The 14304-nt window shown below is 45.2% G+C and overlaps 1 protein-coding gene across 1 annotated transcript in view; it reads left to right on the forward strand.

Annotated features, from left to right (window-relative positions):
* The window catches only part of NADSYN1 (NAD synthetase 1), a 61311-nt gene continuing 47007 nt past the window's right edge, over positions 1–14304 (forward strand). Inside the window, exons 1-3 of the mRNA XM_063117371.1 lie at positions 1–75; positions 3578–3798; positions 12774–12994. Coding sequence (XP_062973441.1) covers positions 12910–12994 — 85 coding nt within the window. The 5' untranslated portion in view covers positions 1–75; positions 3578–3798; positions 12774–12909. The remainder of the gene's footprint in view (positions 76–3577; positions 3799–12773; positions 12995–14304) is intronic.

Consider the following 14304-nt stretch of genomic DNA (forward strand, 5'->3'; position numbering starts at 1 on the left):
TGGGAAAGGAAGGACTTGTTTTCCTCGCTGTGGCTGGAGTAGGAAGTGCTGACCTTTGTGGAGGACGCTAGACCGGTGGGTCGATCGTGGAGGGTGGGAGGGAAGGGGGGGCAGCTCCTCGCGGCCTTTTATTCTGTTGGGAATTGGGGCCCGCTTTCAAGGCGTCATGCTCGATTTGTCTGTGCGGGGCTCCTCTTGGAAGGAAGGCAGGAAGCGGCCACTGGTCTAGCTCAGCCTTCCCCATCCTGGTGCGTTTCAGAGGTATTAGACTACAATTCCCAGCATCCCCCAGGCAGCATGCTTGTCTGGGGGCATCTTGGGAATTACAGTCCAGCAGCTCTGGATAGCGCCAGGTTGGGGAAGCACTGACTATCCAGTATTGTTTCCCGTCGCCTTCTCCAACCTGGAGTCAATCTGGGTGACAGCAAATTATGGATAGTTTATTACGTATACAGCTTGGCGTTAGAATGAGGTTGGCACCTTTTGCATGCAGAGCATTTATAGCTAAGCTCCTGCCCTTCTGTGTGCTATATAGGACACATAGGAATGTAGGAAATTGCTTTAAAGGGATCTAGAGCAGTCCTTCTCACACCTACGTGGAGATGCAAGTCTAGGCAAGCCTGCTTAAGGTTGCAATCCTATGCACACTTTCTACTTTGTTTTTTTCCCATTAGTAAAGAGTATATATCTTGCTTTTTGTCTGGACTCCTCAAAAGCAGCTTGCAACGCTTATATTATAGGATTCATTAAAGAGGATCCATGTAAATAGAAACTCCCAGCAGGCACTGGTGTTTCTTGGCTTGTCTCCAGAGTGGTTGACCAAAAGTGGAAATTAATACATTTTTATTTAATTAATTAAAGTATTTTTATCTTGCCCCTCAGGCAAAAAAGGCTTTTGGAGCAGTTTACAATCAATCAATAAACAAGATGAGTCAGTCCCTGCCCACAGGCTTAAAATCTAAAAAATATATGATAAGGCTCTGGTGGTTTATGATAGATATTGGAAAATGTCTGCTCTCCAGACCTTCACAACATCTGGTGCTGCTAGTATGTCTGTTCCAACTGCTGCCCTTTGTCAGAACTCTCTCCATGTGTGCTGATGTTTTGGTCCCTGGGGGTCATAGTGTAGAATAAATTGCAAAATGCCTGCTTGAATTAGCTAATCACAAGACCCTGAATACACATCCGTGCCTAAGATAGTAGGCTGGGAGCAAAGGTTTGTGTTCTTAGTGCAAATTCTGCCCAGAAACAGCAACTTGGCATTGGAACTTTGACTCTGAAGTAACCTCACATGATTGTGACTCATCCCCATTGTTTGTATGTTATAGATCAGTGGTTCCCAAACTTTTTCAGGTCACCGCCCCCTTGGTTCCACAAACTCATGCCCAGCGCCCCCCTACCCTACACTATAAAAATCATTATTCAGAATAGTGGTTTTCAACGACCCACCAAGGAAGATAACAATAAAATTCAAAACAGTAACAATTAATTGAATACTTTATTCAAAATCCAATTGGTGTGCCCTGCCGTGCTGGCTGCAAACAGAGGCGTTCGCTCTCTTTTCCCTCCCTCCCTCGGCAAGCCTGGGATGGGTGTTTCCCATTTAGAGGGGATTCTAGGAGTTGAAGGACTTTTTTCTGTCTAAACATGCATAAAATTGTGCCTTTAACTTATCATGTCACACTAGCATGAATTAGGGTGACCATATGAAAAGGAGGACAGGGCTTCTGTATCTTTAATAGTTGCATAGAAAAGGGAATTTCAGCAGGTGTCATTTGTATGCATATCACACCTGGTGAAATTTCCTCTTCATCACAACAGTTAAAGCTGCAGGAGCTATACTGCAGCTGTACTGTGACCAGATTTAAAAGAGGGCAGGGCACCTGCACCTTTAACTGTTGTGAAGAAGAGGGAATTTCAACAGGTTCTCCATATAAGCAAATGACACCTGCTGAAATTCCCTTTTCTATGCAACTGTTAAAGATACAGGAGCCCGGTCCTCCTTTTCATATGGTCACCCTAGCATGAATACAGGATTTCCTTCTTCAGTGGAACACACTTACTTAGGAGTAAGCACCATTTTGTTATAGGAAAGGATAATGTATTTTAATTAAAATTTTAAAATAATTATCTGCCACCTGGTACAGAGTTTTCCTATGGAAAATCTGGCTGGGACTGAAGTAGAGGGGCACTAATTTTACTGTACTTATTGTCTTTAAATATGGTTAAATATCCCACAGTTACCTTGCTATTCTATTTCTACAATTCATTTTCTCCTGTCTTTTCTTCACCCTCTCTTTGTTTTCAGGCTGAATCCTATGCACATTTACCTCAGAGTAAGTTCTATTGATCTCAGTGGGGCTTACTTCTGAGTAGACAAACTTAGGATTGTGCTGCAGCTCTGTTTTTATGGTGACAGAAGACACACACATACCATGTTTACCAAAAGAACGCTTGAAAAAAGGGGGTTGGACACCCTGAAATAAGCAAGGGCAGATAGGAATTGTTTCAGCAAGCATTCTGGAAAAAGGTGCTGCTGAATCTTCTTTAGCCAGGAAGGACCTGGGGAATTGCAATTCTCTCTCCCTCTCCCTTTTCTTTTCTCTCCCAATCCTGTTGTAGTCCAGATTTTTTTGGGGGGTGGGAGCACACACACACAGCATCTCTCTCTCTCTCTCCACCCCCCCTCCCTCCAAGCCTCACAATAGCTGCTGGGCTGATTAGGCCAGGAGGGCAGCAGCTCAGAGGGGAGATGGCCCCAATCTGCAACTCCTGACAGGGGAAGGGAGCCTGGTGATACCTTGCAGCAGCACAAGCAGTCCTGCTTCCCACCCAGCCTGCCAGCTGACTGCTGTTCTTGGCAGCTGCTCTGCCGCCTGCTGTCCTCCACATGCTCCTTCCTCTCCACCACATGGCTGCTGTTCCCGCCTTGTGCAGCAACTATCGCGAGAGGTCTGCCGGGGCAGCTTGTAGGAGGGAGCAGCTCTGGCTGAGGAAGCGAGCGAGTGAGCAGGCGGCGGTGGCTCCAGCAGGAAAGAAGCCCTGGGCTCTCCTAGGCAGGAGAAGAGTGGGCAGGGCAGCTGAATTCACCGCTGTTTCCTGCTCTGCTGCCTCCTGTGGGCGCTTCCCCCACCCCCTACTTCTGGTGGGGCCGCTGTGGGCTTGGGATAGGAGGAGAGAACGGCTGCGTGAGTGAGAAAGTCCTTCCTGAGCAGGAGCGGTGTGGGGAGAGCGGCTGAATTTGCCGCTCTTCCTGCTCGGTCCCTGGGTTTTAGGACCTTCTGTAGAGACCACCTCGAGCGCCCCCCTGCCAGTGCCCCCTGCCGTCCCTTTGCCTCTTAATGCCCCCCTATGCAATCCCACCGCCCCCAAGGGGGCAATACCGCCCACTTTGGGAACCACTGTTATAGATTGTTCGAGGCCAGACCCTGCAGGGCGTTAGCTTGCTGGTTGTCTGGTCTTTCTCGAGAAATAAAACTTGGGTTGCATCTGCTGAAGGTCTGTGAGTCTGATTCCACCCTGAAGGATAAAATTGGCACAGTCCTCCAGGGGAAACGAACCTCTTTCTGCCATTTAGGCAACAGTTTTGGCGAAGCCAAGGCAGGAGCCTGTCCTGGACCACCTGCGCTCTCAAGAACGTCTGATTCTGCGCTCGGAAGTGATCACCGGGTCCATTTGGAGCCGCCGGCCAGTCCTGCGGACGTGAGAGAAGCCAGAGGCTACGGGATGGGTGCTCCAGAGAACGAAGAATCAGACCAGACCTAGCGGACCAGGGAGCCGTCGGACGCGACTGCCGGAGTAAGTATTCTCTTATCTACGCGCCTGTACCGGTTGAAAATGGGGAGTGGCCCCTCAACTGAAGTAGAAAGGAAGAAACTCCGTTAGGATGGATGTTAAGGAACTGGGCAAGGTTTAAAATGGATTTTGGGGTTAAAATGACCAAGAACAAGTTAATTGTATTGAGTCAACAGGAGTGGCCCGTGTGTTGGAACCCCTAGGGCCCAGGAAAGGGAATTATAACGTCCGGATGGTGAGAAAAGTGCACACTACTTTAGGAGGACATTATGATCAAATCCCCTACATAGACCCATGGTTGAATTGGACTAATTTGAATCCCCCTTGGTTGATAAAGTGTAAAGGCCAGATGTGTAAAAATAATGCTCGTGAGCGCGAAAAGGGACTCCAGTTGTGTCAGGAGGAAAAATCAGTTGTCCTCCTGCCGCAACTGGACAACCTGATGGAATTTGCATCCTTCAGTTGGCCTAGGGTTCCCCTACTTGCTGCAGGAGGAGCGTCGGGCCAGGGAGAAGGAGAGAGAAGGCGTGTGTTCACACGGGGAGGAAGAGGAGGGGGACAGACCCCCCCCTCCCATGGGATGTTTGTGCCTTTTGTAAAAAGAAGCATAGAATGGCAGAGTTGGAAGGGGCCCACAAGGCCATCAAGTCCAACCCCCTGCATTGAGGGATATTGGAGGCGGGAGTGTCCTGATAGAAAGAAAATTGAACAGGGTTTTGCAGACTATGGATCTCTGACTAGGGCGGAAAGGCCAAACCCCTATATGAAGTTTTAAAAAGAGATCGCATCTTGGATGGGTAGAAATTTATTAAAGAAATGAGAAAAGCATTTTTAGAATTGAAGCACGCATTGGTTTCCCCACCCCTGCATTGGGTCTACCTGAACCAGGGTGACCTTATTGCCTATATGTTCATGAATAAAGTAGGGTAAGATCATAAATTCAGCTAAGACACCCCCCAAGATGAGCGATTGAGCGAAATGTTGAAAGGTACACATAAGCCACACTCTCAGGTTATTAGTAGTCCATCTTGGTGTGAGTGACTAGGCCATAAAAATGTTGAAAGGTATACATGGGCCAAGCTCTCAGGTTCTAAGCAGGATGAAATGGGGGGAAGTTAAAGCATCCCAACCGGGTCCCCTTGATGTAATGTGTAAAAAAAATGGGATGCAAGGCACTTGCCTGGAACAGCAGAATTGAAGGGAAAAAGCACTTGGTTTTGTTATGTGTTGTTATGTGTTGAAAACTTGGCCACTTATTGGTTTACCTGATTAAAATGTTTTAAGAGATCTCAGATTGGTTTTAAAAGAAGAAAAAAGGGGGGGGGGAAGGGAAAAATCCTTTGTTTAAATTTCTGCAACAGAATCCCATAGGAGTTGCTCCAAGCCCTGTTTTGAATGTTTATCCAGACCCTGCACTAGCATTTAACCCACAAGAGCCAGTGCACTTAATTATTATAGATGATTAAAACAGGGTTTTACAAGCTCTAAAACGTATGGGTTAAAAGATTGTTAAATTGGTCCAAAGTCAAGAATGTAATTCAAAAACAAACAAAAACAGACTTACCAGCCAATCTTATGGCAAGGCTTTTCTGCAGTCTTTTGAAGGTATGGTAGAATTAATCCAGAGGCAAGCAGTGTGTTGGTTGTCAGTATTTTTTGTTGATCAAGAAGTTTTAGATATTAAAGAATACTTTGTGGAAGTATCTGCCAGGATGGCAGGGGAATACTGTAGCTCAGGTTTTGATTATTGCATAGCATGTGTTGTTGGGTTTTTTTGGTGGAAGAGAAATGGAAAGAAGTCAGAAAGACGGAAACAAATAGACTAAGAGTGATATTAGGAAGAGTTTTTTGCACTGGATTTGGGCGTGGCCGGGGAGGCGGCCGAGGTTTTAGTAGAAGTTTTAGACGTGGTAGAGGTCTTTGGATGTAGTAAAAGAACATGGAAACGAGGGAGAAGGACAAAATAGAGAGAAGATAGGCAGAAATGAGATGTGTGCCATTTTTTGTGAACTAGGACACTGGAGGCAACAATGCTCATTAAGGCAAATTAGAAGTGTTGGTGGTTACCAGGGTGCAGCCCTGGGGAAAGTAGAATGACGATTAGAAAGAGATTTAGTAGTAGGTTGTTATGAGAAAGAAGGAGAGTTGAAAAGGAAAGAAAGACTGGGGAAATGACTAATATTTAGAAATTAAAATTAAATGAGCCCTTCTTGACTCTGTACATAAAATAGCAAATATTGTGAATGTCCAGTAGATACTGGCGCCATAGAAAAGGAAAAGAAAAAGCATGCTCAATAATTTTTGCCTCTCTGGACGCAGAGAGCGAGTAATGGGGATTGATAGAAAGTTTTCCTGCACTCCCCTGAGTAAACTCGTGGGAGTAAAAATCAGCCCTCTACAATGTGATCACTCTTTCATTATGATGTCTAAAGCCCTGTAAACTGTGTGAAGAGTTGTTACCAAAACTAAATGTAAATATATAATGTCATATTGGTTGTGTTTATATCTGGTACAATTTGTTAGTTTTCATGAGTAAATGTGAAGAAAATTTGCCTCCAGAAACTTCAGCAAGGGCCATTTGTGCACTGAGCAGAAGATTCTGGACAAATAAGGCTTTTAAAGTCTGTGGTCCGTGCAGATATGGCGCCCCCTAAAGTAACACAGTCACCAATCCCAAGAAAAGCCCAAGAATGTATTAGAGAATTAATTTAAGGTCTTATGCAGCAAGAGATTATTGTCCCAAGTCATAACGTGGTCCCAAATCCTGTCACTATTATGTGCAGCATTCCAGTAGATGTCTGTATAGATATAGTTGTAAATTTAAGTTCAGTTTCTTTTAGTATATTAGTGCATAAAGATTTGCAATACCTTTTTGCATTATTGATTTGTTCTAAATTCGCTAAGTGAAGGAAAGGAAAGGAAAGGAACCTCTCGTGCAAGCACTGAGTCATTACTGACTCTTGGAGGGACGCCAGCTTTCGCTAATGTTTTCTTGGCAGGCCTTGTGGCGGGGTGGTTTGACGTTGCCTTCCCCGGCCGTTGTTACCTTTCCCCCAGCTAACTGGGTACTCATTTTACCGACCTCGGGAGGATGGAAGGCTGAGTTGACCCGAGCCGGCTGCCTGAAACCAGCTTCCGCTGGGATCGAACTCAGGCCGTGTGGAGAGTTTCAGCTGCAGAAACTGCTGCTAAATTGCAGTGGTGTAGGGCCTAAAGTGAAGTATTTGGGACAAGCGTTGTCACAGGGTACCCGAAAACTGTCATGTAAAAGAGTGCATGCCATTATGTAAATGAAGATGTCCTCTAATAGTTTCTGCTTTTCTTTACTAATTGTTATTGTGGAGGTTTTGCACTAGTAGATTTGTTTTAAAGGGATTTAAGAATATGTACCAGCTATGAGTATTTGTTCTGTAGATTGATTACAAACTGTATATATGTTGTATATACCACTCATATCTCTAATATATTGCGTCTATTTTGCATTTCTAAGTACTTTTGTACCCCTACTAAAAGACAGGGTCGAGTTTTGCTTGGAATGTTAAGTTATTGCATGGACAAAACTTGATTCCCAAGTCTGGGAGCAAGTTAAAAAAGAGCCTCCTTGCATCAGCCCCAGTATTGGGCTTTCCTGATTATACAAAACTATTTTTTAATTGTTTGTACATGAAAAGAAAAGTGTGGCTTCTAGAGTCTTGTGCCAATATTTAGGTCCTCAACGGTGGCCAACTGGATACTATTCTGGATAATTGGACAGTGTGGCACAAGGCTATGCCTCGAGTCTCCAGACCATAGCCATGGCAGTATTGATAATGGAGAAAGTACAGGACATTGTGTTAGGTTATCCTCTTCAATTATGAATACCCCATGCAGTTGCTGTTTTACTCATTCAGAAGAACACTCAGCATTTTGCTAATGCCAGATATATCAAGTATGAAACTGTTAATGCAAAGACCAAAATTGACTATTTTGAGATGTGTTAAACCTTGTTGCCTTGTCTCAGAACAGGATAATGAACTGTCTCTCTCTTATCAGAAAAATTCAGATACCTCGAGACGACTTGAGAAACATTTGTTTACCTGATTCTGAACTCATCTGGTTTGTGGATAAGTCCTCTAAGATGGTTGAGGGGACCCGGAAGACTGGTTTTGTTGATTGTTTCATTAACTAGAGTTATTGTTTCAGAGTTAATGAGCTGATTGCTCTCACTCAAGCCTATCTTCTTATGAAATTTTGTTTGGTAGGCCCCCTCCAGTAAGAGAATATGCAAGGCCCTATGTGGCTCTGATGGGGGTGGGGGGATGAAGATCTAACAGCTTATGTTATCAAGTTCCAGGTGCAATACCAGAAAATCCAGAGGTACGTCGGAGATGCTCAAGCCTTACTCCTTGATGTTGCGGCTCATTCCTTCAAGCCTGGAGATGAAGTCTATGTAAAGAATTTGCAGTAGACAAGGCTAGCAATTGGTGGACCGGACCTCTCCTAGTGCTGTTAACAACTCACACTGCCCTGAAAATCAAAGGAAAATCAGCTTGGATACACTATCTTTCTGACCCTACAGTAGTAGGGGAATATGAAACTGAGGACTTCTCGCCACTAAGGAACAGCACCGCTAAGCCCTTCCACGGACCCCACGGACGAAGCAGGGCCAGAAAAAGAAGCAGAGGAGGAACAGGTTCTTCCCCGCAAGTATAACCAAGACTTTAGTGATTCTCAAAATTGCATAATTTGTCTGAATGGTGGAATAAGGTCAACAATCCGAACTGTGCTGATGAAGCCTTTAATAGGTGGCCAGACTTTATGAGAATGGGTTATTACAAACTAGAGCCAGAGTGGGAGGTGGAATATGTCCATCAAATTGATCCACTAAAGTTGAACTTTAAGAAGAAAAGTGATTGTAACTTGTTAACTTGTTTTTTGTATCTTCCAGACTACCCTGATAAGTGTGGGCACATCTAATTTTAGGGAAATGGTGGGGAAATTCCCCAAAAGAACTTACTATTCCAGAAATCTTTGTACTGTGAATTAGCAACTTTTTGGAAGCCCCAGAGTTTAAGAACTGCCCCTATCAGATGGCCTGCAGCTTTCAAAGCAGTATAAATGTGAGATCTTCTGTTTGACATGAAATCTGGAGCACACAAGTTTTAGCCCTGCAAGAAGGAACTTAGAATTATGAGAATTACACTGTTGTACCTTAAGATTGATGCATTACCAGCAAAATCTTAGTACCTGAGAAAAAGAATAGAATAAATCTGAAAAGCAATCTGAGCAGTATCACTTTAGTTACTATGATTGCTCAGCTTCATAGAACCCAGGATTTTTATGGTGGGTATGTAGGCAATATGCTTATAAAGTTTTGCCAGCGGATTAGACTGGTTGTTGTTATCTAAGTACTTTACTTACACCGATGTAGGAGATGTCTTTGCTCTCTAGATGTGTCAAAAGAAGCATTGATACATCTTTAGAAGTTAATGCACAAAGAAATGAATTGGGGTCAGCTCTTTCAGTATGGAGACCAAGAAGTCATTGTAGGACCATACTCAGAATGTAGAGAACACTCAACAACCACCCTAACTATGGTCCACTTTAAATTTGGACCAGCTCACATGTGGGCCGTGAAAGGAGATTACGGGATGGTTGGAGAAGTGATTACGCCTGGAAATCGACAGTACTATTGGATCCCTGATGAGAGATCTTGGTCTACTAGTTGCTGGATACCCATACCTGATTTTGAGCCATATGATCTCCTATGTAACCTGCTTTGTTCAAAGTGCGCTTCATTTTAAAAATACTTTTGAGGAGGGGAAATTGTAGAATAAATTGCAAAATGCCTGCTTGAATTAGCTAATCACAAGACCCTGAATACACATCCGTGCCTAAGATAGTAGGCTGGGAGCAAAGGTTTGTGTTCTGAGTGCAAACTCTGCCCAGAAACAGCAACGTGACATTTGAACTTTGACTCTGAAGTAACCTCACATGATTGTGACTCATCCCCATTGTTTGTATGTTAATATAAGGAATTACTGTTAGATTGTTCGAGGCCAGACCCTGCAGGGCGTTAGCTTGCTGGTTGTCTGGTCTTTCTCGAGAAATAAAACTTGGGTTGCATCCCCCTAAGGTCTGTGAGTCTGATTCCACCCTGAAGAATAAAATTGGCACAGTCCTCCAGGGGAAATGAACCTCTTTCTGCCATTTAGGCAACAATCGCATCCCTTCACACACACAACTGAGGGTGATGCCATTTTCATGAGCAGCATACAGGGTCTGATTGAGAATTCCTGCTTGCCTTCTTTTGGTGACCAGAGCACTGTTTCTTATCATATTGTGCAAACTGTGGCTTGTTAGAGGGGGAAACAAATCTTCAAGCTTTATTTAGATTCCTGCACTTATCTGGCTGGCTGTCACTTTAAACAATCAAATTTAAATGGTTGGGAAATAAGTCAACAATGAAAGAATTCTCCTGTATTTACAGTAAGACTATTGTGTAGCACAATATGGCCTTGCTGCTGCTGTGCCACTGAATTCAAAGTTACCTATCTTACGTAAAAATGTGCACTGCAAAAAAAGGGAACCAGCTCTTACAATGGCTTAACAATTATGTTTATGTGAAGTAAAGGATGTTTGAAGTGTGTTTAGGGATAACTCTTATGTGTTTCAGAGCTTTGTCATCAAAGGAAAGTTGATACTAATCTCTGTTATTGTGAAGATGGATTAAGAGGTTTACCTTAATCTAAGTTGCACGTGTGGTCAGCTGAAAACTCCTTCAAATAAGCCCTTGCGCAAACTTTCATTTTGTGGTGATGCACCTCATTTGAAAAACTTTTGCTCATCGTGCCATTTCTGTTATTCACTTTTATGATTGCAGAACAAACTGTTAAAGATACAGGAGCCCTGTCCTCCTTTCCATATAGCTAGGGTGACCATATGGAAAGGAGGACTGGGCTCCTATATCTTTAACGGTTGTATGGAAAAGGGAATTTCAGCAGGTGTCATTTGTATGCATGCAGCACCCGGTGAAATTCCCTCTTCATCACAACAGTTACAGCTGCAGGAGCCCTGACCTCTTTTGTATATGATCACTCTAGTATAGCTCCTGCAGCTTTAACTGTTGTGATGAAGAGGGAATTTCACCAGGTGCTGCATGCATACAGATGACACCTGCTGAAATTCCCTTTTCTGTGCAACTGTTAAAGATACAAGACCTCTGTCCTCCTTTTTATAGGGTCACCCTAGAAAAAATAGAAATGGAAGATGAGACACCCACAGCGCAACCCTATGCATGCTACTCAGAAGTATGCCTCATTGTATTCAGTGGGATTTGCTCCCAGGAAAAGTTCTAAGGTGCAATCCTATACACGCTTACCTGGGAGTAAGTCCCATTGAAATCTATGGGGCTTCTTTCTGAGAAGACCTGTCTAGAATTGTGCTGTAAGGGAAGAGGGAAAGCACTCGCTTTAAATTTGGACTGGCAGACGGAGGAAGCACAGGGCCAGCGGCCAGTGCAGAGCCCCACTCGCCAGCCCCAGTAGGAGGCGCCGCCACCCTCCGAGCCATCCTCCTCCTCCGCCGCCTTTGTTGGCCGGGGAGGCACAGAAGGGGCAGGGAGCCGCGCCGGCAGCTGCTGCTGCTGCTGGAAGGCGACGCATCGCTCAGCCGCCTTGCAGCCAGCGCTTGGCTGGGCTCCCACGCCCCCTCCCTCTCTTCCCCCTCCCACCTAACCCGGCCCAAGGAAAGCCCAAACCCCGCCCCCAACTTCACTTACCTTCCTCTCCCGACGGCAGGCCTGGGTTGAAATTGAGGCCCTGGCTCCAACGGAAGCTAGGCCGAAGCTTAGCTTCCGGTTGGAGCCAGGAGCTCCATTTCAACCCGGGCCTGCCGTCGGAGAGGAAGGTAAGTCACTGCTCCCATCCCCCACCCCCGGCCTGAGCCCAACCCCCCAACCCCCACTCCCCAACGTCCCCCCACCCGCAACGTCCTGCCCCCCCACTCGGTCGCTCCCTCCTTCCCCCCCGTCGGCGGCAGGCCCGGGTTTCAATCAATTGAGCCCCTGGCTTCACCCAGAAGGAAGGCCGCAATTGCGGCCTTCCTACTGGGTGAAGCTCGGGGGTCAATTGATAGAAACCCAGGCCTGCCGCCGACGGACCAGGTAAGTCGTGCCCCCCCGGTCCCTGCTGCCATGCCTGGGCCCGCCGCTGCACGAACTGCAGCGGCGGCTCCAGGGAAGCCCCACCCCACTTACCTTATTCATCGGGGATGAGCGCAGGCTCTCCCTGCTTCTCCCCCTTCCCTCCGGGGAATCTGACACGCATGTGTTAGCTTATCAGATTCCCCATAGGGAAACATGGGGATTTTTAAAAATTAATAAAAAATTGATGGAATGGGCTTTTGAAAAAAGAAAGGCCGTTCCATCAATGGGCTGGATAGGGCAATGCAATCCAACTAATGGATTGCATGGGGAGGCTTCCAATTGAGCGCTATAAGTGCGCAAAAAAAAAAAAAGTCCCCAATCCAGAAGTAAGTCTGATCACTTTGAAACAGACATGCTTCCCCCCCTTTTTCTGCTTTAAACTCCCATCCAGCCCTCAATATTCCAGCAATCTCCCTGAAACGCGCAGGGTTTGTAAAGCCAGCATTTCTTTCTGGCAGTACTGCGTTTCAGAAAGATTGCTGAAATAGTTTTCATTTTAGGCTGCTAGGTTGACCCTCCCCCCAGTAACTCCATTTAACATGGCGGAATGTTCGTTTTACTGACCGTCCTTAACTACACTGCGTACGACTGTGCGCAGTGTAATTCCACTCTTAACAGGGTCAGGAACATCGAAATCCCAAATGAAGCACCAGGGGGCGTGCGTATCACACTAGTTTCTGCTATGGCGTCTCTACTCCTTATCTCTGTGGTATTAACCCTATATACTCCGGAGCAAAAATGCAAGCGAAACATCTACTCAAGCTTCACCCCTTTTCCTATCTCTATGTTTAAGGCCGGAAGTACCCGTCAGGATTGCGCTGGAATTGTACCTGCCTTGGGTCGAGTCGAGCAGAATCCCCTCCCACCAAGGGAGAAACAACTTTGTCTACACCATCTGCAGGAGCAGCTGCGATCCCAGTGGCGGCACCATGGGCAGGACAGTCACTGTGGCTACCTGTGCTTTGAATCAGTGGGCGCTTGATTTTGATGGCAACTTGGAAAGGATTTTGAAAAGTAAGCTAAAGAACACTGGCTGATCGAAGCTAAAAAAGGAAAAACAAAACCGCTTAAAGGAAGGGTGGATCTTCTGTTTACTGCCAGGTGGTGGTGATGCAACGACAATCCGGGTCCCCCATCAGCAGAATAGTAAGAGCTACAAGTGGACCTGCAACAAAATGTTGCAGTGTGGAGTGTTCCTCTTCAGGGTTCCACATGGTCTTTTCCAGAATACGCCTTTCTATCCTCCACCCCCACCCCTCTCCAGGACTCAGTGTCCTGTGGCCGCTGAACATGCACACTCCTCATTAGGCTGCTTCCCCTAAAGATGGGTTGTACTCTGCAAACTTTGGAGTCTCCCTGAGCTTGTTTATACTTTCATCTTGTCCATGGATAGTGGCATTTTGGCTATAGAAGGATCCACAGTTGGGGAATGGGTTAGCTATGAATACATAGGGTTGTTGTTATAATACTAAAGTGGGCTGTGCAAAAGCTGAACCTTTCTCCCCTCTGTGCTAATTCACTATATGCGGGGCGGGGGTCATCCAAAAATACAACCCTTTTATTTTATTTTAAAATACCCTACTTTACTTTATTAAATACATTCAGTACTATGAGTGGTCGGCCTCCTTTCTGAAGTGATAGAATGTAGAATTCAAACACATAGTCCAGCATTCTGTTTGCACAGTAGTCAATCAGCTACCTACAAACTGGACATGAGTGCAACATTACTCTCCTGCCATGCTCGCCAGCAAGTGGTGTATATAAGCATACTGCCTCTGATAGCCCTCAGGACTAGTAGCCATTGATAGCTCCTCTAGGAATTTGTCCAATCCCCTTTTAAAGCCATCCAAAGTGGTGGCCATTACTCTTATCTTGTGGACATCAATTCTATAGTTTAACTATGCACTGTGTGAAGAAATGTCCTGAATCTCCCACCAATCAGCTTTATGGGATAACACCATGTTCTAGTATTAAAAGAGGGAGAAAAATGCCTCCTATCCACTTTCTGCACACCATGAATAAATGTCTATACCTGAATCATGTCTCCCCCATATTAGTGTGTCTCTTCTATAAGATTGCTCTATGTATAATTCTTGATCTGAGATGCCCATTTCATACCACTGCCTTCTGTACTACTTGCAGTTAAAATAATCCTGTGACTTGGTCAACTGAGCTATACGCTAGGTAGTAAATACTCTGAAGTAAAAAAAAAAAGAAATGTTCTGGACCAAATGATCTGAATAAATTAAGCAAACCTGCATGCATTAAGCAAACGTGAATGAATTTGATTTTGTGTAACTTATTCTGCTTCTGCTAGCAACGAG

This window comes from Elgaria multicarinata, chromosome 2 (genome assembly GCF_023053635.1).
Source record: "Elgaria multicarinata webbii isolate HBS135686 ecotype San Diego chromosome 2, rElgMul1.1.pri, whole genome shotgun sequence".
Taxonomy (NCBI): domain Eukaryota; kingdom Metazoa; phylum Chordata; class Lepidosauria; order Squamata; family Anguidae; genus Elgaria; species Elgaria multicarinata.